Source organism: Xylona heveae (assembly GCF_001619985.1).
Source record: "Xylona heveae TC161 unplaced genomic scaffold L228scaffold_10, whole genome shotgun sequence".
Classification (NCBI taxonomy): Eukaryota; Fungi; Ascomycota; class Xylonomycetes; order Xylonales; family Xylonaceae; genus Xylona; species Xylona heveae.
The window spans coordinates 240,767-267,623 of NW_017264202.1; the positions used below are offsets into that span (position 1 = coordinate 240,767).

The 26,857-nt window shown below is 49.4% G+C and overlaps 10 protein-coding genes across 10 annotated transcripts in view; 3 read left to right on the forward strand and 7 right to left on the reverse strand.

The window, feature by feature from the left end:
* The first annotated feature begins 23 nt into the window (after positions 1-23).
* Positions 24-1,787, forward strand: L228DRAFT_24570 (splicing factor 3a subunit 3). Its single transcript, XM_018332230.1, has 3 exons — positions 24-152; positions 210-1,606; positions 1,670-1,787. The coding sequence occupies exons 1-3, from the start codon at positions 63-65 to the stop codon at positions 1,692-1,694; spliced, it is 1,512 nt and encodes a 503-aa protein (XP_018185769.1). The 5' UTR covers positions 24-62; the 3' UTR covers positions 1,695-1,787.
* A 515-nt stretch (positions 1,788-2,302) lies between these two features.
* On the forward strand, positions 2,303-3,795 carry L228DRAFT_253973 (N-terminal nucleophile aminohydrolase; the record flags this gene model as incomplete). Its single annotated transcript, XM_018333793.1, has 3 exons — positions 2,303-2,330; positions 2,525-3,180; positions 3,478-3,795. 3 exons carry the CDS (start codon positions 2,303-2,305, stop codon positions 3,793-3,795), a joined length of 1,002 nt encoding a protein of 333 aa, XP_018185770.1.
* A 247-nt stretch (positions 3,796-4,042) lies between these two features.
* Positions 4,043-6,904, reverse strand: L228DRAFT_284947 (DNA replication licensing factor mcm5). Its single transcript, XM_018336282.1, has 4 exons — positions 6,675-6,904; positions 6,491-6,617; positions 5,016-6,421; positions 4,043-4,896 (listed from the first exon to the last, which is right to left on the reverse strand). Exons 1-4 carry the CDS (start codon positions 6,809-6,811, stop codon positions 4,404-4,406), a joined length of 2,163 nt encoding a protein of 720 aa, XP_018185771.1. The 5' UTR covers positions 6,812-6,904; the 3' UTR covers positions 4,043-4,403.
* Positions 6,905-7,508: 604 nt separating this feature from the next.
* Positions 7,509-10,390, reverse strand: L228DRAFT_256727 (betaine lipid synthase; the record flags this gene model as incomplete). Its single annotated transcript, XM_018333938.1, has 5 exons — positions 7,509-7,723; positions 7,789-8,826; positions 8,877-9,397; positions 9,452-9,949; positions 10,010-10,390. The coding sequence occupies 5 exons, from the start codon at positions 10,388-10,390 to the stop codon at positions 7,612-7,614; spliced, it is 2,550 nt and encodes an 849-aa protein (XP_018185772.1). The 3' UTR covers positions 7,509-7,611.
* Positions 10,391-11,554: 1,164 nt separating this feature from the next.
* L228DRAFT_232782 (Vps54-domain-containing protein) lies at positions 11,555-15,613 on the forward strand. Its single transcript, XM_018330606.1, has 2 exons — positions 11,555-14,966; positions 15,056-15,613. Exons 1-2 carry the CDS (start codon positions 11,806-11,808, stop codon positions 15,525-15,527), a joined length of 3,633 nt encoding a protein of 1,210 aa, XP_018185773.1. The 5' UTR covers positions 11,555-11,805; the 3' UTR covers positions 15,528-15,613.
* On the reverse strand, positions 15,602-17,988 carry L228DRAFT_249898 (hypothetical protein). The gene has a single exon (XM_018333191.1). It carries the CDS (start codon positions 17,834-17,836, stop codon positions 15,968-15,970), a length of 1,869 nt encoding a protein of 622 aa, XP_018185774.1. The 5' UTR covers positions 17,837-17,988; the 3' UTR covers positions 15,602-15,967.
* On the reverse strand, positions 17,934-19,202 carry L228DRAFT_270311 (hypothetical protein; the record flags this gene model as incomplete). The annotated part of the gene is made up of 1 exon (XM_018335396.1): positions 17,934-19,202. The coding sequence occupies one exon, from the start codon at positions 19,200-19,202 to the stop codon at positions 17,934-17,936; it is 1,269 nt and encodes a 422-aa protein (XP_018185775.1).
* Positions 19,203-19,954: 752 nt separating this feature from the next.
* L228DRAFT_240767 (mitochondrial import inner membrane translocase, subunit Tim17/22) lies at positions 19,955-20,527 on the reverse strand (the record flags this gene model as incomplete). The annotated part of the gene is made up of 3 exons (XM_018331276.1): positions 19,955-20,119; positions 20,219-20,389; positions 20,444-20,527. 3 exons carry the CDS (start codon positions 20,525-20,527, stop codon positions 19,955-19,957), a joined length of 420 nt encoding a protein of 139 aa, XP_018185776.1.
* Positions 20,528-22,067: 1,540 nt separating this feature from the next.
* Positions 22,068-23,749, reverse strand: L228DRAFT_249902 (hypothetical protein). The gene has a single exon (XM_018333192.1). The coding sequence runs from the start codon at positions 23,639-23,641 to the stop codon at positions 22,244-22,246; it is 1,398 nt and encodes a 465-aa protein (XP_018185777.1). The 5' UTR covers positions 23,642-23,749; the 3' UTR covers positions 22,068-22,243.
* Positions 23,750-25,867: 2,118 nt separating this feature from the next.
* Positions 25,868-26,857, reverse strand: part of L228DRAFT_24645 (hypothetical protein) — a 1,191-nt gene continuing 201 nt past the window's right edge. Inside the window, exons 2-3 of the mRNA XM_018332419.1 lie at positions 26,423-26,842; positions 25,868-26,335 (exon numbers count right to left, since the gene is read on the reverse strand). Coding sequence (XP_018185778.1) covers positions 26,084-26,335; positions 26,423-26,653 — 483 coding nt within the window. The 5' untranslated portion in view covers positions 26,654-26,842 and the 3' untranslated portion in view covers positions 25,868-26,083. The remainder of the gene's footprint in view (positions 26,336-26,422; positions 26,843-26,857) is intronic.

The following is a 26,857-nucleotide window of genomic DNA, read 5'->3' on the forward strand; positions in this document are numbered from 1 at the left end:
ATTTAGTTGTCGCGCGCACTCAACAACTACTCGTTCTTGGTTAATTCTATAATACACCCATCATGCTGCTGGAAGATCAGCGATATATCCATGAGGATCTGGAGCGGCTGGAGCAAGGCATCAGCGACCGTGCCCTCGACGAGCCGAAGCATGTAAGGAGCTCACACGTTGAAAATAACCATCTCAAGTGCTGCTACTAACAAAGATAGATTCGTGACCGGCTGAGCCGTGATCACCAGATTGCTGGCTTTTTAGATAGAATTCATGATCAATCGAAGCGCCTCCTTGATATTTACAAAGATGCCGACGGCGCAAGATCACGAGAAATCCAAGCCATCTCGACAGGCGACCCTTTCGATGAATTCTACAAGCAGCTCAATGAGATCAAGGACTTTCACCGGCGATACCCCAATGAGCCTGTCGAGAATCTGGAGCGTGCATATAAGAAGCGGGCACCGGCTGAAGGCGAAACGGTGACGTCCGAGGTTGACAACATGTTCACGGGCGAGGAAGGGTTTGGTCGCTTTTGGGATTTGCATATACAGCACGAACGATATCTCAATCTACCCGGCATCAAGCGAATTTCCTACCTTCAATATCTCGACACTTTCGACATCTTCGCGCCACCTCAATGTCTGATTAAGAGAACTGATAAGAGAACGGAGACATACTTCAAGTACGTTAGTGAGCTAGCAGATTACTTGGAGAACTTTATGCGACGGACACGCCCGTTGGAGGACTTGGACAAAGTTATTTCCGGGTTCGATGAAGAGTTTATCAAGGAATGGGAGGCGAATTCGGTGGCGGGCTGGGAAGAAGGTGGTCAAACGGCTGGACCCGCTGGACCTGTCACAGAGGGCACTGGAGAGGGCATCTGGTGCGCCGACTGCGAAAAGGAGTTCAAAAACGAAAACGTGTACAGGAACCATATTACCGGGAAGAAGCATATTCGTGCTGCCGAAGAAAAGCGCAAACAAGCCGAGGCCGGCCAGAATGGGACACCAAACGGTTCCGCTGCAGGTGCAACCATTCAGCGGTTAAAAGACCGCGCCATTGCCGAACGCGAGTTTCGGGTACAGAAGCTGGCCAAGGCGATGCAGGATGTACGAAGCGATACTCGTGTCAACGTTGAGCGCAAACAGGGCATGACAGAACGAGAGCGACAAATGGAGCTGGACGCCCTCTTTTCCGAATCGACCGAGACAGCTGCCCGTGGTGCAGAGGATGAATCTGACGAAGACGAAGACGAAAGGCTCTACAACCCACTCAAGCTACCGATGAACTGGGACGGCAAGCCGATCCCATTCTGGTTGTACAAGCTGCACGGCTTGGGCCTCGAATTCAACTGCGAAATCTGTGGAAACTTTGTATACCAGGGCCGCCGAGCGTTTGACAAGCATTTCAACGAGGCTAGACATCTTTACGGCCTCAAATGTTTAGGAATCACAAACGCGACACTGTTCCGCGAAATTACAGGGATCGAGGACGCTCTGAAGCTGTGGGAAAAGATTCAGAGAGACAAGAAGCAGGAAAAGGCCTCGGTGGAGAACGTGGTGCAGATGGAGGACGCCGAGGGAAACGTCATGCCGGAAAAGGTCTACTACGAGTACGTGCTCCCCTTGTCTTGCCAAGATTATGAAAATACGATCGTTTTACTAATTTTACGCAGTCTCCAAAAGCAAGGTCTTCTATAGATATATCATGGGTCCAAGAGAAAAAGGATGGGGCGTTCCTGGTTGGGATTTCTGCTGTTGCGCGCAATGCCATGTATTGTACAGTAACTGGAAATGGGATCTTATTCGCTTTGATGTGTCTTCTTACTCCGCACAGGAACAGATCTCTTGCCGTGATCGATCGATCTGCGTATACCTGTTCGTCATATGACTGGTTGGAAGCTTATGTGTTACCTGACAGGGATACAGCTCGCGGGAACGGGAACTTTTGACAAGGGACCAAGTAACCTTGTCTCCCCTTCTTTTCTCCGCAGCCACAAATTGCAGCTCTTTCCCGATTCTGCCAACATCTTCAGCCAACACCAGTTGTCATTACGTGAACCTTGTTGATTGTCCTTCCATTTGCATCGTCATGCACTTACCCCTCAGCTGAACCAGTATCCATTGCGCTTGTTTATTTAATTGTTCTTGCTTTCAGTTTGTCTTGTATTCCACGTCCTTATTTATATTCGGCGTACTTGTCTATTTACCAAACACTGTTTCAATTTATTTATTATTATTTTGTCCGCCGTCACTGCCATTATCAATATCCACAGTCACAAACACGAACAAATTTCCCCCGATTCAAAATGTGTCGCTGGTTTGCCTACGTCTCAGGTATTTCTTTCCTTATATTGCACTTCCTCCTTCATTCGCACACAATTCAACGCAACTTTCAATTTATTTTAACAAGATATCTAATCACACACCCCAACCCCCAAAACCTCTAACCTTCACTCGCCCTAATTTACCTGTACTCCAACTATTTCTCCTCTCATTGTCATCCCCAATCCACTAACGTCACGCCTCAGACACCGAACCATGCATCCTCGAAGACGTGCTCATCCACCCCCAGCACAGCCTGACCAAGCAGGTCAACGAGCACTACTTCCCGGGCCTTTTATCCCATGAGCCCGGCGCCAGCACGACCAAGCAGGAAATCAAGATCCGCAACGCGCTCTACAACATGGACGGGATGGGCATGGCATGGTACACGAACGCGCGGCAGGCCTTTGACGAATGCAAAGGCCTGCGCCCCGCCGTGTACAAGACCATCTCCACCCCGCTCAACGACTTCAACTTCCGCTCTCTCGCCGCAAACACGTCCACCAAGGCCTGTTTCGCACACATCCGCGCCGCCAGCGGCGGCGTCGTCTCCCCCGTCAACAACCACCCTTTCATCTTCGGCCGCCACGCATTCATGCACAACGGCACTGTCGAAAACTTTACCCTCATCCGCCGCGAGCTCTGCACGTTTATCGAAGCCGATTGCTTCGCCAACATTAAAGGATCCACGGACTCGGAACATCTTGCTGCCTTGTACATGACTTTTCTCACAGATGGCCAGGGCAAAGCGGCCTGGGAACGCCAGTACCCCCTGGCTAAGATGAAGGATGCCTTGCAGAAAGCAATCATGCTGGTCCTGGCACTCCAGCAGAAACAGTTTGGGCCTGCCGTCGCAGAGTCGGTCTTGGCTGCGCAGACGGCTGCTACGACTCTTGCTGATGGAAATGGGGCTGGACATGCTCATACGTCTCCTGGAGGAAATGGGGTGCCAAATGGATCGGTCCCTGGATCAGGATACGCAGCCGGATACGCTGCAGGATATAACGCTGCGGGCGCTGGAATCGGCGGAGTCGGCGGAGTCGGTGGCGGCCCTGGCTCATTTTTCCCTGTACCCGGCGTGCCTTTACCTTTCCCAGGTGGACAACAACAACTCATCAAAGCGAACGGGCTCAATCTCGCGACCACAGACGGGTGTAAGCTCGTCGCGTGCCGTTTCCGGAACCACAAGTCCGAACAGCCGCCCTCGTTGTACTACTCGACCACGGCAGGGGTCACGCTGAATCGCAAATACCCGGGTGATCCGGACGGACAGCATGAGAACGAGTGCGCGACGTGCAGGCCGAGGGATCACGGGCCCCATGTGATTGTGGCCAGTGAGCCGAGTACGTATAAGCGCGAGGAGTGGACGCTGGTGCCCAAGAATAATGTACTCACGGCGGATCGCGATGGGAATGTAACTGTTGAGCCGATTGTGTTTGCAAAGGAGTGGGATGGCAAAGCGGAGAGTGATGAGTGATGAATGATGGGTGATGAGTGAAGATTGGGTAGCAGTATGTGGAGTAGAGGGGCAGCAGGTGAAGGAGAGGAGGAAGGGGAAAGAAGAGGAAGAGGAAGAAAAGGTAGGCCCAAGTTGTTGAGTATTAGGGTATTGGATGGGGCACTCTGCTTGTTTTGAAGCAAAGAGTGCTCAGCAAGTCGCAGTTCAATAATGTAAAAACAAATGGATGGTATTATTGATTGATTTGGTTTCTGGTATTCTGTATGTGGATATCAATTGTGCAGATTTGTGTGTAGTACAGAAGTGTGAGATGAACAATCCCATCATGAGACACAAGTGCAATGACGCAACGCCTGTAGTATAAAAGTCAAAGAGAACAACAAAAAAAAAAGAAGTTGAAGAAGCAAAAGTACAGCTCCTTGCAGATCATAACATCATGCTGCGAATTACCCCAATAACTCCTCGACCTGGACCCGCCCACCCTCCTATGCATGCCGAACGTAAAATAATGATATAAAGGGGGAAATGTAAAGACAAAGAAGCTATAGCTTCTAACACTCAATCGATGAGTGGATCAATAAAGAAAACAGGACAAGATGAAGGGGGAAGTAATGAAAAGAATAAAGTTAAACACCGCTCCGATAAACCTGTGCACCACCAGACCTTATCTGGACCGTCTCGCGTCTCTGCAAGACAACCAATGCCCTATTGAGAGCTTGTTCCGAGTAGCCTCTTCCATCAACAAACTCTCTGCGGAGCGTAGCCAGACTCGTACTCCAGCCAATGGGCAAGCGTCTTCGGAGCTCTTCTTCCACCTTGCCGACTTCCTCCATGAGTTCCGTGGAGCCTTGGTCGGCGCCCTGGGTGACGGCGTCCATCGTACTGGCGAGGAAGAGACGAATAGCTTCGTCAACGTGGGCTTCGGTGGCGATGGGCGAGAGAGTAAGTTTGGCCAGAGACTCGGTGATACGGACAATGGCTTCGAGTTGACGGATGGTAATGGGAATAGAGGAGCGTGCGTTGGCTGCAACTTCCGCACGGTGCACTTGCCGGCGGATCGTGACAAAGTGGGACGAGAGCCGTTCTGCAGCTTCGGGGGAGAGGCGGGGAGCGCATTTTCTATAAAGAATCAAGACGGTCAGCGGGGAGGATCATTGAGGGTTTCAAGGAGCAGAGCACTAAGAATGGGGAAAGAGAAGATAACAAGGAGTATTAAAGGAGAAAAGGAGAGAACATACTGTTTACAATAGCTAATGTAGCGCTTCATTTTCTCCACAGGAATCTCAGCATCGATTTGTTCTTCGACGCCTCGTCCGCCCATGTGGATGCCCATGACGTGTCGGGCGATACGCTCATCTCGGCCTCGTTCATGGTCATCACGGACGATGAAAATCATGTCGAAACGAGATAAGATGGTGGTTTGGAAATCGATATTCTCGCCGGGAGATTTGAGATCGTCGTACCGGCCAAAAATAGGGTTAGCTGCTGCGAGAACAGACGTGCGGGCATTGAGAATGGTGGTAAGACCGGCTTTGGCGACGGAGATGGTTTGCTGTTCCATGGCTTCGTGGATGGCGACTCGGTCTTCGTCGCGCATCTTGTCAAATTCATCAATACACACGACACCACCGTCGGCAAGGACCATAGCACCTCCCTCCAGGTAGAATTCACGCGTTGACTGGTCACGCTGGACGGACGCAGTAAGACCGGCCGCTGAAGAACCTTTACCCGAGGTGTAAATGGCAATAGGTGCAACCTTTTCAACAAACTTTAGGAGCTGCGACTTGGCGGTACCAGGGTCACCCAACAAAAGCACGTTGATATCGCCACGCAGTTTCATTCCATCTGGGAGAATCTTCTTGGATCCTCCCATAAGCAAGCAGGCAATAGCCTTTTTAATGTCCTGGTTGCCGTAAATGGCCGGAGCAATGCAGTTTGCAAAGACCTCGTACAGGTCAGGTCGACGGCTCATTTCAAGGAATTCTTGCTCTTCTTCTTCGGTGAAAATGGCGTTGCCCTTGGCTGTGTGGTCGACATCGCTGTGAATTCCGACAGCGCGGATATACGGGTTGCGAATAGCGACAGCGGAATTGGCGGATCCTTTGGCACCCTTGGACTGGTAGATAGAGAAGACACCCATGACAGTGCACCGTGATCCCGGCACGACACGGTTTGTGAGGTATCGATCGGCGGAGATGAGAATGTGGCGCGGAAGTTCTCCGACGGGGACTTGGTCGGGCGCCTCTTGCAGCTTGAGAATTTGCTGGTCAATGAATTGAGACTTTTCGTGTACGATAAAGTAAGGATCCAAAGGGCATCTCTCTGCAAACTCTCCCTCCTGGCGGGGGCGAGAGCAGATTCGAGGCAAAGATATGCCAGAAAAGCCGCCAGTAACCGGCAGATTTTCCGTGTGTTGGCAGTTGCGGCATTGAATGTGCAGCGCTGTCGCTTTGGATGTGAGCGTAGAGGCACCAATCACGATGCCGGGAATGCGAACGAGCTGGGAGATGTTTGTAGCATTGAGATCACGAATAGAGATTTGCGAGGCGCTAGAGTGGAGGAGAAGTTGGTGCTCTGGTAGATGGATTTCTGGTTGAGCGGGGAACACGATGCGCTGCGTGCACTGCTTAAGAGCTGCTTCAAACTATGGGACCGGAAAGAAGACGTCAGCCATACAGAAACACAATAGCTCAAAACTGTACTCAAAGCTTACGAGAGGAATAATTTCAGCCGGCTCAGACGTCAATCGATGCGCCAGCTCTTCATTGTAGGAGATGAGATGCGCAACATCAATGTCACAGTAGTATTGTTTAATGAGAACATTTTCGCGAATCTGGTCTCTGCAAAGGTGTTAGTCATTGCTTTCCATGACAGGAGAGTAATTGGATTGTCCTCACCTGTAGATGAAAGCATTGTCGAGTCTAAATTCAAGCACAAATTCTCTCAATTGGGACAGGATAAAGCTGCGCGAATCCTCGTTGCCGTCTTGATCGGGTACCAAGACGCTGAGCGAATAGACCGACCGCCTATCCATGGTAAATGGCGTATCTGCAAATCGGCGTGGCGGTGAGTTTTGAGATTTTACAGAGCTTTGCGTCAACAGTTGACGGAGGTAACAGAGGTCACCGAGAACAGGCTGATGAAGAAAGTGCTTGAGCAGTTGCGCTTTTCTCTTTCAGGTATTCCGTCAAAAATTCGGGCGGCGAGGAAGTCAAGAACTGCGAGAAAAGTGTTGTAGATGCAATTTTTGAAGAAGAACAAGGCGGAGAGAAAGCGGAGGAGGGTAAAGTGTGAGGTTGACGGCTATTTTGGCGTTGTTTCCCCTAAAGACCCACGACCCAGAGAAAATGCCGTCGACGCGCCAACGACGCGCTTCCCGTCTCAGCCAACGCGACGCGTTAAATTGATATCTAATCTACGCAGGACGTGCGTACATCTTGTCATCCAAGCGTCTCCCCGTCTCAACCTTCTTTGTTTACCAATTGACCTTTTTTTTTCCTGAGCTTGCATTTGCTTTTGGCCAAGAAAAGAAAAAAATAGAGACCATTGTCAGGAGTGCTCTGTTCAATCATATGAATTCTTTGGATGTATTTTTAACTCAAGCAATCTCGGAAATTTGTTTTAAATATTTTGAATTTTCGAAAGTTCATTTTAAAACCACATTCATACTCAAAAATGCTTTCAAATGCGCTTAAAAAACTTACAATACTTCTACAGACATGAATACATTTGCCTCTGACAAGTGGTATCGTTGAATAAAGAAAAAGCTATTCCACCACAGACTTTCTCTCCACTTTGCAACGTTCGAACTATGACACCGGAATTTCATCGTCTTCAAATGACTTGCATCGGCTTTCCAATATTCAAAGGCTCCATGCGACTGACAACATCATCACCGGCATTACTGAGCTTGGTACAGATCCAAGTACTTGCGTACATGTTTACACTAAGTCTGTGTCAGTCTGCGGCATACTGGCAGCAATTTGTCTGGTCTGGAGTCCTGAAACTTACCGATCAATGCAAGTGCCTGGATTGCGCACCGCTACCCGGGTGGCCTGGAATCCATGTTTCTCAAATGCAGAAATATACCACGGATGCGTACCGGCGCTCCGCAGCATCAACCGGCCACCTACACGAAGGGCCTGACGGATGAGTTGAACCTGCTCATCCAGCTCAGCACTGCCGGGCTCGAACCAGTCCATGCTGTCCATAACGACAGCAATTGTTAGCGTTCCTGGCTGCATCCGAGCCAAGACCTCGCGGACCTCGTCCGTGTGAATGCGCATGCCGTCCAAGGCGCCAGGTCTTGAAAGTTTGGCATGGGCCCGCGCATCAAGATAAGGCGGGTGGCAACGCTTTGTGTATCGGCCGAGCAGGGTCAGCAAGTAGTAGTGGTTTTCATCTGAAATCAATGTATTTTCAACCACTGGATCGAGTGTGTTGAGTGCATAGTTCCAGATGGCGCGGCCCGAGTTACGAGGACCAACAACAGCCGCTCTGGCCGCAGCAGCTTCACGGTATGTTTCGGCATTTTCTGAACGCTCCATACCCTTAACGGGAGAGGTAAGAGGGGGCGCATCACCAGATTGACGAGCAAAATCTTGCTCAATCATTTGTCGTTGCGCCTCTGGAACACCCAAAGCTTTCCACAACCATGTCTTATTACTCACAATTGCCCAGCTCAGCAGCCGGTTCAGGAGCACCCGACGCACGCTGCGTCGCCAGATGGTCAGCTGTTCGTCCATGGTCTTTGCGGAACAGAGTCGTTCAATTTCCTTCTTCAAACCCAGCACTGAAAAAAGCCACTGAACTAGATTCAATGCATGACGAGAACCGCCAGTAAAGTAAAGACCATGGTTGGCAAAAGTCTCAGGGCCATATTGCAGCCAGTACTGGAAGGAGAGCGAGGAAAGATGGGGCGAAAGCTTGGTGATGAGAATCTCACGGAAAGAGTCATGCTTGCCATCGCCGAACAGTTTCCAGATATCGCCATGTCCGAGCGCAGTGAAGGCAGCAAGCTTAAGTTCGAGAAGGTGGTTCTGATTGGGGCTTAAATTGGTCAGTAAATGAGGAACATATAGGGCAATAGCGAAACTCACTTCAGGTCAACACAATGAATGCGTTTCGGTTGCTTCAGCGCGTACGTGAGAGCATTATCTCCCGCGCTTGTGATGGCCAGAATAACATCTTCCTTTTGGATATCCAGGATCTTCAAGTCTTCATGCGCGTCTTCCCAGGTGAATGCATAGATGTATTCGTTGCCAAACTGACGATGCTTTTGCAGGTGCTCATCAAAATGAATGCGCCAGTGGTGCTGTTGGTACCAGCTTGATGGAAGAGGGAGGCTTGAAGCCAAGTTGACTACGGCTGAATCGTAGGCTTTTGACCGAACTCCCTGTTCGCGTGTTTCTTTAGTTTCCTGCATTGACTTGCCATGGCGATCGAGCGCCGAGATAAAGGGAGACTCGGTTGCCGCGGCGTCAAGCTGCCTGAGTTTGGCCTGGGATACACCCGTATCTCGTGAGCATCCGATCCAAACATAGTAAGGAATGCGCAGGCCGAGCATTCGGTTCCGGGCATTGAAGCTGAGAATGGTCCCGAAGCGGTATTCCAAATAATCCTAACCGGGTATTCAATCAGTGCTGTACTTCCATAAAAGGGTTCTATGACATACTCTTCGAGCAGCCTCAAGGCTGACGCGGTCAACCTCAAACCAAGTCCGCCAGAAAACGCGCGAGATCCACATGCAATGCCGGTTGATCTCTCCACCGATATAGTTCCGGCTGTGATAATCAATCTCACTTTGGACGTAAAAGTCTGCAACACCAATGACTCCATTCTCAGAGAGAGTATTTGCCAGCGAATCCACGACGGAATAGAAGTCGGGAATCATCGACAGAGAATAAGACATGGTGATCAAATCTGGGCGGTTGCGGGCTTGCTCTCCATACCGCTCCGCTCTGAGCGGACTCTGGTAATGATCTTCGAGACGGAAATGTCTGGCATCTTGGCAAATGACGTGGACATTTTTCCAGCCCAGTCTCTTGAACCGATCGGCAGCGACAGCGAGGAGAGATGGCGAGAGATCAATAATGAAAACCCGGTCGAAGAAGTTGGGAACATCGACAAATCGCTGCATCTGCTCAACATTGTATCCTGTACCACCGCCCATCTAACCGCCCCCAATCAGTTATTCTTTTTCGCGTCACTCTCAAGGCTTCGGCAGACATACATCAACCCAAATGGGTTTCTGAGGCACAATACCCTGCTTGACGCGATGGCGAATCTGGGCGGCGACCAAGCCTAGCATGTCCTCCCGACCACGCAAGAGCCGAGTTCTGGTATTATCATAAACAGACGCCTGAGCTTTGTAAAAGCTCTCCAGAGCGACCTTTTGATCTCGGGTGCCTCTGCCCTCGTGTGGCTTGATGAAGCAGCCATAGCAAAAGCGGGCATAGTTTTGGAGGGATTCGGGAAGGAATGACAAAAGCTTTTGGGATCCGAGAAAGGCATGAGCAAAGATAGTCACAATGAAAAGGACCAGAATAATCGAACAAAGTAGGATCTGAGTTTGAGGCTCATGAAGCATCTGCATTGATGCAAGGAGTGCCATTTTTCCGCCTGCACCTGTGTTGAAAGGAGTGAAAGACGACGGCCATCTTAGACAGCGGGGTAAAGCAGTGATATATCTATCATTCAGAAATAACTAGCTACGCCTTTGGTAAATGAGTGTCAAAGTGCAGAATAGAGCCGACATTTTGGGTGTCCATCTCGCAGCTAGAGCAAGCAAAAGGTCAACGCGGACCTATGAGTTGAAGCACATGGGAGGGGTTGTTACGCATGTGTAGACATGTTCGGTACCCGTGGGAGAAGGGTCCCACCAGCGCTATTCTATTCATTCTGGGATGAAGCCGGCTGAAGCAGCCTGTCAGCGCTCGGTATGCAGCCATGTGGGTGTGGTAGAGTTGGGGAATTGATCAAATTGAGGTTGAAGTGGAGGGAAACTCAGGGTCCAGTGTTTGCTCTGTTTGCATCCGAGCAGGGGACACGAGGAGAGTTGGGGCCTCGTCACTGGTCAATTTCACCTCGTCAACATCCTTTGTCCCTGGAACCATAAGTTAACCCGCAACCTCCAAGGCACAGAATCTATATTCGGACATTTCTTCCTTTCGACACATCTCTTATCAAATGGTCCCCAGATAGAGTTCTTCTTAATTACGTATATGAATCCTTCTCCTCACTCGACGGCGTTATTTGCTGAAGAATTGACTAAATACCTCATCTCCACTCCGCTCCGTTATGCAAGTAGGACCACCACAATTTTGATAAGGATGAGAGGTTGCCCCAATATTTTGTCTGCTTGCACGGGTCTCTTTCACCCTAATTTCTTCTATACTCTTTTCAAGCACCCATTCTTTGTTAAATCTTTTGCCAAACGTTGCTAATAAGAGTTTTGTGAGTGGTTAGCGTCATAGGGATGCAGGAAGTAAACAAAGGAAGATGGATGATCATATGAAAAGAACAGTAATGCTATCACATTCGGCCTTAACATGTGTATATCCTGTTCTCTTCATCGAATTATTCTCTCCAAATCCATCAATATGAATGAGATATTGTTGCAATTTCCAAATGACGACTTCTTCGAACCCTGCAAGTGATTGATGACTAAGATCTTATAAATCAACCCCGGATGTTATGACGGTCCGCGGATGGTTAAAATAGCGACAGATTACTGTCAGCTCAGGGCGATAACGTGGCCAGGGGGAAAGGAGAGACAGAAGGCCAGAGGAAGGCAACAAATATTCAGCATCAATCAGATTGATATTCCCATTTGAGCTCTGGGGACGTGCTCGATATGAGTGACTAATACATAGATTTCAGTGTCAGGTCTCGCATCGCTCTGCGGTCGACACTGCACATCCAATCAGGCCTCCCGTGCAGCTTGTCTGCAATGACATACAGTTTCGCACACCTTGCAGCGGCCGTTCATGTTGCCTCTGGGCTATTTGTCCACCATAGCTTGAGGTGATGTCGTCATATTCAGGAGCTCATCGATCGCCAGATGGCGACGGTTACGGTTCGCCCATTCTCTCTCCCACCGAATCCACACTTTCATTACACATTGAATCTCCACCGCGGCCGAGCTTCAGCTCTCGATTACAGCTTCGACGAGGCTCGACCGCGAGCTCTGTCAGTTCCATTGGTGGAATTTTAGACACTTCCTCCAAGCATCACACACGACAAGCGGGCGAAGCGGATCAAAATGCCATCTCGGCCCTCTTACAACCCCCAATCGTCCGAACTGGCCTCCTGCCACACACGACAGGCACCGCAGCGAGCGCTCAGCGACCACCCTCAACAAAAGACATTCCTCCGGTGACCCTCACGAATATACCCCATGTTGAGCCGGCGGCGTTTCGACCCTACCTGACTCAGATTGGTACGCTTTACGAGAGCTTCCAACAGGCGAAAGCAAATTCGGAAGAAGGCGGTGGCGTCCAGTTTTATCGACGGGAAAAAGACTCGACGGAAGACTTTTCGGAATTACTTGAGCGTAACCTACGGAGGCAATCGCAACAATACGATGCTTCGAGCTTCTCGCGCAAGGCGTCCACCGCATCTCTGACGGTCTCGCCGCTTTTATCACCACAATCGAGACGACCCTCGAGTAGTGGAAGCATCAGACGCGCGGGGCACGGCATCTCACCCCTATCGACCGTACCCAAGGTGTATTTTGAAGAGGATTTCCATCTCGAGAATCCCAGAACTTTTGATATTGTTAGTGAGAGGTCAGACGTCGTTCGAGAAAGCCCTAGTACCCCCACCGATGAAACCAAGGGCGCAAATGGGTTCGCTCTGCCGCCAGCGCCAACCGGTCGCAAAGCGCTTGCCACAAATGCTATCCTGCAGGAGAAGTTATCATGGTACTTGGATACTGTCGAGGTACATTTGATATCGTCCATTTCCAATGCGTCAACATCCTTTTTTGCCGCTCTGGGCTCACTTCGAGAACTACACTCGGAAGCGCAGGAATCCGTGGCAAAGATAAAGGCACTACGAGAAGAGCTAGAGAAGTTGGACGAGGACATGGCCGTGGGTGGCCTGAATGTCCTCAGTTTGCGGAGACGAAGAAACAATGTCCATAAGCTGGCCTTGGCCATCGGACAACTCAAAGACGTTGTAGAGAATATTGCAGAGTGTGACGGAATGGTTGATCGAGGAGAGATTGAGAAAGCCATAGACGCGGTTGAGGGTATAGAGCGACTAATTGCTGGTCAAGGCCAACAGCGTGTCAGCGCGGACGAGGACCAATCGTCAGATCCTCCTATGAAGCCTTTTGATTTGCGTGGTGTCAAGGCGCTCAGCGGTGCTCAAGAGGAACTCAGATTTCTGCGCAACCGCATTGGAAAGGGATTTGAGTCGCGATTTTTAGAAGCTCTGCTAGGAGATCTCCGCCGACATATCCAAAGCGTTCCCAGCTCGGAAACACTTGAACGGTGGGCATCGTTGTCTCCACGTTATCGTGCAGACCATGCCCGAAAAAGACCGGCTCTTCCAAGCTATCTGAAACTGGACGATTCAGTACGATCCGAACTTTTGTCTACACTTCATGGACTGAGTCGAGCTCGGCACTCTTCTGCTGCGACAGCAGCATATCGAGACTGCGTTTTACGAGAGATGAAGAATCTCATTCGTCAGCATCTTCCAAGTTCAACAGACGACGATAACGAATCGATGGTGTCCGTCTCGACACACAGTGGCCGGCATTTAACCCAACAAGAAAAATCCTCAATCTTGGCACGTAATCTTCGCGCTTTAGATCCCGAATCAGCAGAAGAACTCTTGACAAAGATATACTCTGGCGTGGGTGAAGGCTTGAGAAGGCTAGGTGTCCAGATTAAAGTTCTTTTGGATGTAACAAGCAGTATAAAAGTTCCAGAAGGACCGAGCCCAGTGATGTCGCCGCTCCGTGGCCACGACGTTTCATCAATCAATGGCTATTTCAATGGGACCACAATTGACAGTGTCGCGTTTGAGAATGCCCAGGATGAAATCAATCAAGCGCTGGACATGTCGAGTCTGCTCGGCCAAGCGGTGGATATTGCTCAGACGCAGATTACAAAAGTCCTCAAAGTCCGCGCCGACCAGTCGATACATCTTCCACTCCAACATTTTCTACGGTACTTTCATATCAATCGCCTATTCGCTGACGAATGCGAATCGGTATCAGGCCGAGGTGGAACAGCGCTCAAAAATGCTGTCAATGGGCACATTAAAGAGTTCGTGGCTAATATGGGCGAATTTGAACGACAAACACTTGCGCAAAGCATGGAGTCTGATCGGTGGGACGCCAAAGATTTTGGCGACACCGAAAGCGTTCTCCTACAAAACGTTCTCGACGGCGGCACCAGAGATGTAGAATCGTGGATGAAGGGGGGTCGGATATGGGAGGCTCTCAGCGAGCCAACGCAATCCGCGTCGAATAACAGCAACGAAAATACCACTGAGAATGGCAAAGATAAGGTCCGCAGCGCTTCGTTTGATGAACAGAAGTTCATCCTTCCTGCCTCTGCTGCTGTGGTGCTACAGGGTGTCGAGCGATTTGAAAATCTCATTGCGGGTATTCCCAGCATGACTCATGAAGTCTCGACAAACTTGCTAGAATACCTCAAGCTGTTCAATTCGCGATCCTGTCAGCTCATTCTCGGCGCGGGGGCAACGCGGAGTGCGGGCCTCAAGAACATCACGACCAAACACTTGGCGCTTGCCTCGCAGTCACTAAGCTTCATCATCGCCTTGATTCCGTACATTCGCGAGTTTGTCCGCCGGCATTCTCCTCCTTCGAGCCCACTCATGGCGGAATTCGACAAGGTCAAGAGGTTATACCAGGAACATCAGTCTGGTATCCACGATAAACTTGTCGAAATCATGAGCATGCGCTCGTCTAGTCACGTTGGAGCGATGAAGAAGACTGACTGGGATAGTCCTGGCACGACGCAGCAGGAAGGAGCCAGCTCGTACATGGAGACCCTGACCAAGGAGACGACGACTCTGCATCGGGTCCTAAGCAGACATTTCGCTGAACCAACGCTCATCATGATTATGGACCCTGTCTTTACGAGTTACCGAGAGCAATGGGGGAACGCGTTTCGTGCAGCGACTGTCAAGACTGATGCTGGAAAGGAGAGGTATGTTTTGACCCTGAATCCTTTCCCCCTTTTTCATTCCCCTTTTCTTTTCCCCTTCCATTTAACAACTCGGCTAACCCGTACAACAGACTTCTCCGCGACGCTGAATTGTTCAAGTCCAGACTCAGCAAAATCACTGGCGCCGGCGACGTTGGCGATATGATTGTCAATATTGTCCAGGACAAGAAACCCTTGCAATCAAAGAATCCAAATCCGAATCCGAATCCGAATCCGAATCCAAACCCCGCTGCCAAAGCACCCACACCCGGTCCAGCTACCAATAATACCCAACCCTCGACTGCCCCGGCCCCTGCCTCGTCTGAAGACAAAGACACCAAGCTAAAGGAGCTAAAAAACTCCTTTACTCCCCGTTCTTCCAGTCTCGCTCCTCCTCCGCCTTCGTCTTCTTCTTCTCTCCCGGACTCGAGTCGTAAATCGTCTACGGATGAACCAACCCAGAGCACAGATGCAAGCACGCGCACGTCTGTCGAGCAGTCCGGACGCGAGTCTGAATCTGCTCAGCCAGACTCCACAAACACGGATAGCGACAAGAAGGAATAGGGGTCTCTTTATGAGGCGTAGCATGTATTATATACCTTTGATGGACAGCAGGCCCCTAGGTAGTTAATCAAATACATTAATGAAGCATGTAATCTTCTATTGTGCCAAGTAGTTTTATACCATATTCTGTCACAGTAGAGACAAAAGAGTGATATGTTTATTTATGTATTTTTCTCATCTTATTTTCCCTTTCTCGTCCTTACTTAGTTTCTTTTCTTTTTTTTTTACATATTATTGAGTACGCATACAACTAAATCAATCCCATTCATAAATTTCAGACAAAGCGTGTGAGGGTCAATAGAGAAAGACACAAGTGCCAAAAAAATAAAATAAAATCTAAATCCCAAGAAACACACACACACACCAAAAAAAGGCATAGAAAAAAAGGAATAGAAAAAAAGAATAGAAAAATAAAATAAAACCCAAAATATTAGAAAAATCTAAACAAAAACCCTTCGGACTGGCGGCGTCGTCAAGCCAAACATTCTCCTTCTCCTCCTCCCTCCCCCTCCAATTCCTCTCCTTCTTTCTCCGGTGTCCGTCATATCATCGACGTCGTCGTTGCCGTTCCCTTCAGCCTCCTCGTGCACTAACGACAGCGTCGATACATCCGATCCGTCAGATCCATCAAATACATTAACGTCCGCGTGAATGTCCGCGTGAATGTCCATGTCCATGGCGAGTAACATGCCCGCCAACTTTCCCAGCCCCAGCGAAACTTTCTTTCGTTTCTTATTCCCGCCTGTCCACGAAGCGATGTTTCTACCGTCCCCTTCCTCTGAGACTGACCCGCCCCAAGCGCCGTGGTCAGACGCGCCTGAAGCGCTGTCGTCGTGCAGATTGCCGTAATGGGCATCATCACGGTATGTAAGGCCGCCGTAAGAGTCGTCAAAGTACGGGTGACTTCGACGGTAACAAAGAGGATAGCCAGAGTGGTTGTGGTCATGACAGACAAACATGCCGCCGCGCCCATCAAACACGCATCGCCGCGGGATGGCGCGCAGACCAAATGCCATTCCTGCGCGGGGCGGGATGCGTGGTTCTATTTCAACAACCGTTGGTCCTGCCAGTCCCGTCGGTGCAGTCGATCCCGTTGGTCGTACTGGCCCTACCGGCAGCCTCTTCACATCTGAGTTCCGAGAAGAAATATTTCGAGAAACAATATCACCATCAAGGTTAATGTCAAAGTCAAAGTCCCGGTCAAGGCCAAGGTCAACGAAAGTATCGTCGGCGGGCCCAAGACGGGCCAAAGGATACGTCTTGGTCATTCGACCCATGTAGTTCCTCCGTCGGCGCCTCATGCGGCGGAGTTCTAGGGGGGTCATTTTCTCCGCGACGATTTTCTTTCTGTCGGCTGTGTCGAATGCGGGATGATTGCGACCATGACCATGACCATGGCCTAGATTGCGCACTGGACGTGGAGGTTTGTGGGTGCGGTGGTGTGTAGGATTCAGATTGAGCACGGTGTTCTGAGCGGGCGGACCGGCACGAGGATCATCGTGCGGCGAGGTACTAGGACCTTCGTGCTGTAAGCTAGGAGGAAGGTCAAGTGGGACAGAGAGGTCAAGAGGACTTTCAATCTGTCGCATATCCCAGTCCAGCGGACCTACAGCCTTGGCATGTTGCGGGACGGTATATACCTCTTCGCGCGCCGTTATTGACAGCTTCGTTGGCGCTGCTGCTGCGGGCGGGGATGGTATATTCGTTGTACGATATGTGTCGTGACTATCCTTCACTGTCTCGTGCGTCTTTTTCGTTTGGTTTGTCGAGCTTATATTGGACTCTGCTGCGAGTAGTTCTTGGTCTAGCTCGTGGATATCAATATCCAAATCACCCTTTCCGTCTGCTTTTTCATTCTCGGGAGGACCTTGATCTCCGACACGGTCAGGTCTTGGTCCTTCACTGCTGATAGCGTCGTCTGGTCTCGCAGTATGTCGAGATCGAGTACGAAGTCGTGCGCTACTTCTCGTATGTGTCTTTGTAAGAACTTGCAAAGACGACGGGACCGAAACAGACAAAGGAAGACTCCGCCTTCGAAGAGATTTTCCTGTCCGTGGCTGAGCACCCGCTGGCTCAGTTGTGTTTCTGCGCAGATCAAGATCGGCATTCTTCCGTCTGGGCTTGCGTCCACTTATATCCGGAAGATTAAACAGGTCAATATCCGCCAAGGGACGAAGTTCCTTGATACTCCATCCCTTGCACTGTCCGCACTGGATGACGCGAGCGCGGCCTTCGGGGCGGGGCCGGACAGATGGGATCGTAGGTGGGACGTTGTTGCATGCCGGGCAGACTGTATCGTTCTTTGCCATTTTCTTTATTATCTCCTCTTCCTCTTCTTCTCTCGGATGTGAAGCTGCTGAATGTTGCTAAAGGGAAACCAAACTCTCTAAAAAAAGTATCAATCAATCACTCAATCCAGCTACCGATCTTTCTACTCCAGGCAACCGGATCGTCAGTGTCCGAGTTCTTGGCGTTTTTCAGATCTTGGCTTTCCTTGAGCGGCTTAATGTCTGGGTATTGTGCGTCAAGGAGGTCAGTTACGTCCGTAATATCCGTGACTGTCGCCCACGTCGAGCTCGTTCTTGGTACTGATCCTGTTCCCGACCTGATTTCTGACGCCGGAGGTTGAAATGGCTGTGGAGGCGTTCTCGTTTGCGCGGATGCAGCCCAGTCTCCAAAGGCTGGATTACTATCGCTCGTATTTCCCTGCAGACCCTTGACAGCTGGACGGCCTGACTTGATCCACTTGCGGTATAATCTGCGAAAAGCGTCTTCTTCTTGGTCGTGTGCGTTTTGGGATTGATCCTCTTCTCTCTCGCCTCGGTGCTTTTGCGAATTGTGCAAATTTTGCGGATTCTGCGAGGCGTCAAATCCCCAGTCCCGTTGCTGTCGGTGACTTTTGTTTCTATCTGCCTGCAAGACCTTTTCCCACGACTCCCACGAGCCCCACGAATTCAAGTCTCTTTTTGTACTGGCTCGATGCCGTAGACCTTGATCCAATTTCTCTTCGTCCCGGTTTCTCTGTTCAGCACTGCCTGCTCGCTGCGGATCCGCAGACGAAGGCGGGTATTCGACACTATTACGAGACGAATCCTTGTCTCTCCTCGTTCCGTAGGAGGCCCCCCCGTGCTGAGGATTAAACTGTTCCCAGAGAAGTCGCGCTTCTCGTATGCGATCCTGGTGATATTGTTCAAGTTGAACTTTCTGTAATTGCTTTGCGCCGCGTTCGGCGATGACGGCCCAATACCCAATGACAAAGAGGAAGAAAACTACGACAAGTGAAAAAGCAAGGCTCAGAAGCAAGACATGCGAGATAGATACGAGGCAGTGGTGAGATCGGCTGAAAGAGGGAGGCGGAGCGGAAGGACGGTTTGGGATGTCAGTGTTGTGAGACAAGCGGAGAAGCGCACCGAGACGCTCAGGCGGATATGTTGATGGATAGTCCGGGTGGAGCGTGCGCGTGGATGTAAGGTTCTCAGCGGGTGTCAAATAGAGACTAGAATATTTGCTGGGGCCAAGCGACGCCTTTGCCTGAGAAATGATCCGGGATGCGATTTTGCTGTAGTCTGTGACGACACTTGTTCGGCCGCGCCAGTCTGTCGTGCGGAACGTCGTGGGCCCGTCTCTGAGATTAAAGAAGTTGGTAAACCCAAACGGAGGAAATATGCCAGGCATGGGTAATACCAAATAAAAGAATAACCAACAGGGCAGTAATTAATTCTGAATAGAAAAATGTAGAACCGTTTTGCCACTGCGAAAGGAAAAGCGAACAAGATCAGGGGAGGATGACATTAATTAAACAGGTTGCGCGGTATGATAGGAGATGAGGGCTTTTGTAGAGAAACAAAGAACTAAAAATCAATTGAGTAGTGGTGTGACGATGAAATTAAAGTCGTTAGATAATGTTAATAAGTAAGATGCTTCTGGAAGACAAGTCTTTTCTGTGGTTTCGCGTGGTGTCCTGCCTATCGTCAACAAAGAAATGGAGTTGCATGAGACAAAGAGAGCCTAGGGAAACGTGTATTTGCGCGAACAATGAAATGCGAAATAAAAATCATCGTGCATCACGTAGCATGAAAATGTTTAGCAATCAATATTGCTAGGGGGAAATCTTCGATGACAAAGAAATCTAATATTGTATATTTGACCTACCGCGGTAGGTAAACAAATCTGCCGTATAATACAAAATTCGAAATTAATAAACCCTATCCGTCAATGCCAGCCTTATGCTAATTTCCGAAACCTTAACGCCAGCCGATGCATGCTGTAAGTGGAGAAGATGAGGATGGCGAGCACCGTGTGTGTATCTGAGCGTATATACACTGATCCATTGGATGCCGTTCAAATCCGATGTCAATGCGAGATGTCATGCCAGCCTGCTTGTGGTACGCTACTGACTTAAAAAGCCAAGCTTTGACCAACTTCCATTATTCCTCAGAAGGCATCCGCATGTAGTAGTCAATGGCAGCGCTAAATGCGGCGAAACCGGCACATCCGACAGCAGCCGCCTGCGGCCCAGCCTTTGCGCCTAAAACACCACCAGTAATGCAGCCTGCCGCAATACCATTGGTAAGATCGTTCTTTGCGCGGAACTAAGAAAGTGTCAGTGTCGCAATTACAGTATTACTCCTAGTGGCAAGCAAATCATCCGTAAAGAATCAGACTGCCAGAAAATGTAGATGCAAACCCACCGATTCAATGCAGCATTCCGTGCCAGAGAAAATCATGCCGACAAGACCAAAGTTCTTGGCCGAGCTGAAACTTCTTGATCCCATATCCTTGAACCCCCGACGTAGTTGTTCCCTCAACGGGAGGTTGGTAATAGCTTGACCGGCCGGTGTGAGAGGCGTATCATATGACATCTATATAGGGCCTCAGCAGTCTGCCATTTTCACTAAAGTGGAGGTGAAACATACACTGGACATGAACAGTCCAAAAGCACCACCAAGAGCAAATCCCATGCCGCCCGCAATGACAGCCTTGGCCGGACAGCTCTCCATTACAGATTGCATCTGGATAAATGTTAGCGCCTGTTCGCCATAGATTCTCATTTCCCGGTGAGGTTGGCAATGTTTCCGGATCATTCAATTCTTCTGCTGGTCTGTCTCGCTGTCTCTCATTCGGTTTGTCGAATCGGATCAAGTCGGTGTCGTTTGGATCCTTGTAGAAAACCTGTCGCTAGCCAGTGCTTCCTTTTCGAAATGCTCTTCCTCTTTTAAACGTAGTCGGATAAATCCACCTCTTTCATGACTCTAACGTCCCAATCTGACTCAATTGCCCTTCATACCCATCGCTACTAGATGTGTTCCAGCGCACTGAAACATGCAATTTAGACGCGATTGAACAATAGACAATTTTTTCATCTATTCGGAACTTCAACCTCCCAATATCCATTTCCAGACCATTAAAGACTGCTGTCCTTGTAATATTGTTTTTTTTTTTTTCAATCCAAACGAGCTCCCGACTTCAGCTACAGCCTCGATTCAGTTCCGTGTAATCATTGATTCACTCCAAACAATATATATACCACACCGCAAATCGTAACAATAGCGTCATCGGTGTTTCAATTGAAAGAGGGCGAAGACAGGGTAGACAGGAGGAAAACTCGACCGAAACTGTTCATAACCTCGAATTCAAATCCAAGAATCAAAGCCAACCACCCTAGGACAAAATCAGCGAGACAATAGGGAATAACCTACGGTCTTAATCATGACCTGCTCCTGTTCACCCGGCGTCAGCGGGCCCGAAGGCTGTTGACCTCCGGCGCCAGCACCACCGCCGATGCCACGTCCTGGAAATCCGGGGAAACTCATCGTATCTGAAAACGTATATAATAGTCCCAGAGAAACAGAAATAATAGGACTGAAGGCGGTCAGGTCGTCCGGAAGAATCGGCGACAACAAAATAGGAGAGCAAGATGAATTGTCTAGTCTGACGGAAAGTTTCGTCCGTAAATTTGGGCGATAAACTCGCCGGGAGATTTTCGGGAAGAGCAGGGTAATCAAAGGTGGATGGACAAAGTGGAGAAAGGTAAAAGATTTGGGGTGTGGCGACACATTTCTTAGTGTGGCTAGTGGGACTTTTCGTGGGGTGGAAGTGTGGCTTGATTGCTCCGCAGTTACACCGGAGTCAACCATTTCGCAACTTAGCAAGTCGCGATCATCGTATCTACCAGGGTTTGGCCGAGACATCTCACATTCATCATGCAATTGACAAGATGGACAATTGAGAATAATAGAAAAAGGGCTCAAAAATCTATCTTGCTACAACAGGGATATATGTGGGGTGTATGCCAGGAAAAAGGACAGAGCTTCTAAGAACAAAACCGCTCGCTCTATAGTACCAAAACAATAAGAGATGACAACCCGCATCAAAAGAGTCCAAAGAAATGTTTAGTTGAACAGTGAAAAGCAAGTAGACCTGGCAAGCGCTTCAATCAATCTTTTGGCCCTTCATTGGTGACGGCGAACGAGACAATGGAGCCTGGGACTCATCCGCAGTCTCAATGGGCGGTGTGAGGCTCTTTTCCCACTCGCTCATCAGGGTAGACGCTGTTTTCGTGAGATTACTTGGCGTAAGGCTGACTAAGGACGGCCATGGAATTTCTTCTCGCTTTCTCGGCGTCGAGTGCTGCCTTGATAGTCGGTTGGCAAGGTCAAATGAACTACGTGGCCTTTAAATCAGTCGACACTCCTTACCTCTTGGCGCAGGGAATTTTACCTCGTACTTGTCCTGGGACTGCTGGCCATTGTTGGCGGAGAAGTTTCACGCTCAGAGGTCGAGGTAAAGCTACTCCGTCGGCTTTTGCGGGCGGGCGATGGCGAGTCCCAATTGTCCCAGCCGTCGTCGACGTCTGGTTTGGGGGGAGTTTTCCTCCCAGCTTCAGGATCACTCGTAGGCACCGTAGTGGGCTCGTTCTTCAAGGGGGACGTGGAATTTTTGCGGTCAAAATAGACGCCATTGTCTTTCCAAAAGTCGCCGCCAACGTCAACAAGAGTAGTGTCGTGGCCATCGTCGTGGGACGCTCTTGCCCGAGAACGCGAACGTGACCGATCAGCATCCCGAGCCTGCCGAACAGGGCTTTTGCCATGGCTTCGCAAGCTGGCATTACTCCCCTGTCGTCTGGCCAAGTGCGGTGGGGGTGCGAGCTGTTGTGATCCACGATGACTGGTACCGTTAACTCCTTCATCGCCAACCGTGGCTTGGCGAAGGTCTTCGATAAATGTCCAGAAGCCTTCCCGAAAATCCACCGCCATTTGCTTTCCGGTTTTGATCAGCGCATCGCGCGTGGGATCACGCGTTTGGGAATTAACGGTGTACTCGGACGACCGTTGACCGCTGAGGGGATACATAAAGTCGTCCGTCTCGGATTCGGGTTGAGAATTCGCCGCGGGATTTCGGTCCGTCGACAGTAAAGAGAGAGTCCTTGCATGGCGTGAAGGTGAAAAGACCTTTCTTTGGCCACGACGAGATGCCTGAAACATGGCTCTTCTTCGTTCCAACTCTCGGCTCTGTCGACCATGGTCGTCTTGACCGTCGAGACTGGGTCGTCCAGGTGAGCCAGAGAGAGAGCGCATGGGTTCAAAGTGACGAATCTCGCTACGCTTCTTGGAAGCTTCGTGGACTGCCCATTGCCTCTTGAATTTCTCAAGCTCAGTCTCGGCGCGACTGAGCTCCTCCTTGAGTTCGAGTACCCGCCTCTCCTGGGCAGCAAGGACAGTCAGAAAATTGGCGGACTCTGTAGGCGAGAGCACGGCAGATTCTTCTGGAGATTCAGCAGGTGGTGTGGATGGACTGATCGCAACGGAGCTGGATTGGGTGAGCCTGGTATGGCCGAATCGAGGTGATGGCTGAATGGGAAAGCTTAAAGACACCCGGTTACCCTTTCGACTGGGCACTGAGGTGGGAATCACCTGCTGTGCATTCATCGACTTGTGTGAAGGTGACGATGGGGTCGGCGACTTTGGTTCTGATGAAGGTGCACCTATACGTTCTGCTGGTGCGGGCATCACGGGACTGGTCTCGCCCACCGAAGACAGCACTGCTTTGACGCTGGCAGGATCGACACTCGATGACACCCGCTTAGCGTCAGGTCTAGTCAATTCGTCGGCCATGATTGTAAAGAGTATCAGAGAAGAAGAAGAAAGAAGAGAAGAAGCGTAAAAGGGCCCACGAGGGGAGCATGTTGAAGGTTGATTTGAAGGTCGGTCGGCCACACCATGGTAAACCTAATGCGACTGCAAGCGGGAGGTTCGTCATCACATGGTGGTTTCATCCGTTCTCAGGGGTACGCGGCCCATTTCGCTTACGCTTGCAGCCGATCATCCGAAACCGTTCCTGACAGCGTATTTCCTATCCCGTCACATGGGGTTGAAACAATTGTCCGGGCGGATGTCAGAGGGCCATGATGGGGACAGAACACTTTTCCGATTAAATCCGATTAATGACAGAACACTATACTAGAGCCGCAATAATTAGATGATGATTGTTATGGTCAAGTGGGTATATAGAGGTAATCACTTTTTAGGAGGGTACAGAGTAAGACCATGGTAAATAACACGTTCATGGGGGACATCTTTTCCTGGCTTTATCAAATCTAATTGAGCGGCCCCGGACCTGGCTCAGGGTCCATGTACGAGGTGGGAGGACTTGTACAGCTCTGCCTGGACTTTATCAGCTTCTGTCATTCCCATAGCTGTTACTAATACGGCAGCTGAATTGCTCAATGGCTTGTATAACTTTCAAATTTCAAATTCAAGATGTCATCTATTACAAAATCTCTGCAGCGAATAATTGAACCGTTGGAAAGGCTTCTATCTGTGAGAAGATGGTTGGACCGTTGGATTGGTTCAACCCCAGAACACGTGGATGGTCATCCAAAATCCCACTGCGCATATTTTGACCCAGAGAGAACCCAAACGCCAGCATGGATTAAAAATAATGATCAGAGAGAAGCTTCAACTTTTCTTTTACAGGGCTGCCTTGAAATTCATTGCACAATCCTCCATCTTCTTCCCATATACATACTCAAACATTATCGCAATGTTGCGATACTCGTGGTGTTTTTGGATGAGGCTTTTCTCATCCGTTTCTGTCTCCTTCTTTTGGTATCTTCCTTCACATCCGTCCTCTCTTTTTTGAGCTCTCTGAAGTTCTCCTCCGTCCGTCTCTGGAGGAGAAGGACGAATTCTTGAGGACTTTCGTGGCATGCCTCGTTCCTGCTAGCCACTCTCTTTTGTTTCCACCACCTCTGTTAACATGGTTTAAAAAATCCTGCTTGAAGCCATATCACTCACCCTCTCTAGGGTCTGAAGTATATCCTTGCAGTCGGCCTTGAGGCCTACCCGCCGCATATCAGCTTCTCGAAGACTACTGACAAACTTCACCCACTTGGTGGATGAGTGGTCGACTTTGGCCTTTCCTTTTCGTCCTTGGGAAAGGTCTTCTTGTAGCTTTTTAGCTACATGGACCAAAATTTTTCCCTAAGCAAACTGTAAAACGAATTGTCTCGTTTGCTCTTGTCCTTTCTGATGCCGATTCCAATGAGACCTCAGTGCTTTATTCCCAAGGTCCTGGGCAGAGATCTTCATCTATTGAGCGGCCATCTCCTTTGTGGAGCGCTGCCATCGTTGCAACTTTGTCATTGTTTCTTGCAGTTTCTCGATGGCGTTTGCTCCTGCTTTCAATGGTTAATATTTATTTAGCTGAATATCACCGAAAAAGGCTCACTATTTTCTATTCCCCTTTAGGATTTTCACTTTATCATTTTTCCTCAGTCTTTTTCAGATAGCCCCGAATAAGTATCCGTGGATTTTCATCTCCGCCGTGTTATTGACGAGATACACAGAGACGCAGAAAGTGCAAATCGGCCACGACCATCGTCTCCGGATTCGTCAATTCGTTTTCAAGTCCCGTTATGTCTTCATGCCCATGCAGGGTAGAGTTGCAATGAATAATTCGCAGAAATCAGCGAAAGAATAGACAATAGTCGTTCTGATGTAGAAAGTAGAACTTAAAGAGGCCGATGCAGATGAATATTCTATAAAGTACCGATATGGAGTAAGAAGCTCTTTCTGTCGAGACGTCCTATATTCGGCCGAGGGTCTTGGACTCTTGGATAGCATAGCGGGGGAAAATATCGAAGAAAGCGATGAGCCGTGTCTTTATACTGCCAGTTACTGATGAGTAAATGTTTTGATTGAATCCAACGCGTGATGGTGGTATGTACGTAAACAAGTATTCATGGGTGCATGGTGAAGCAGGAAGGTGGTTAGTAACTTGGTTGACGAGAGGGTTCGACAGATAGAGAAAGAGCGACAGATATGATTAACTCCAGATGTTCACTTTCTGGCTAAAGGCTCGCTGAGAATTTTGACGCCAGTGCTTAAAATGGACCAAAAATCTAATGCGGAGGGGATTGTGAAAAAGCTCGAGGATATGAGATCCTACGCGACTTCAATAGATATTTATATCAAGCAACCAGAGGACGCCCTTTGTTCAGGAAGGATATACGTTACAGAAGCAAGCGACAATGTCAATTAAGCCTTTCAATCAAATCACAGATCCTTGAGAAAGTCCGCGGCAACATCGTCCACGCTTCTGCCATATGCAAAGCGGAACAATTCGGCACAGTGATTAGAAAATGACGTGTCTTGGAGCAAATTGTGCCACCTTTCTGGCAGACGTTCCGCGCCCAACTGTTTAGCAAAACGAGCGTCTTTTTTTTGATGCTCCTCGTCTTTCTTTCGGTGGACCAACAGCACTGCAAATTCCCAACTGCTTGTTCCAGTTCGCGAAGGTTTGATGCTCTGGATACAGTGACTACTGTGTCAATTTACCTAACTTACTGTGTGCGATGTATTGATGTTTGAATCATTTTGGGATGGTTTACTCACCTGGCAAGGATGCATAAAGTTTGCAAAAAAGCTCATGGGGAATCCAATTTTCTCGGCCTCGTCCTCTGTCAGTTGCTCGACCAGCCTCAAATCGCGCATCACTGTATGGGTTTCCGACTCTGTTTCGTCTCCAAAATATTCATCCAATGCTGTATCGGTGTCTTGTGCTGCTGATTGACCTGTCTCCCCTTTGAACTCTTGCTCGACAAGCTTTTCCCAGACTTTTGCCATGACATCGAGAAAGAGATTGTTCCTCCCATCAAGGAGCCGCGGTACACCATCGATTTGTCGCTTTATTCTCAAATCATTGCGTTCTTTTCGTAGTTCTTCAATTTCCTCTGTCACATTCCTATTTGCTTTTTGAATATCTTTGTTGAATCCAATTTCTCTCTTGAAGGACTGAGATTCTGCCCGGAAAGACTCAAATTCTGCTCG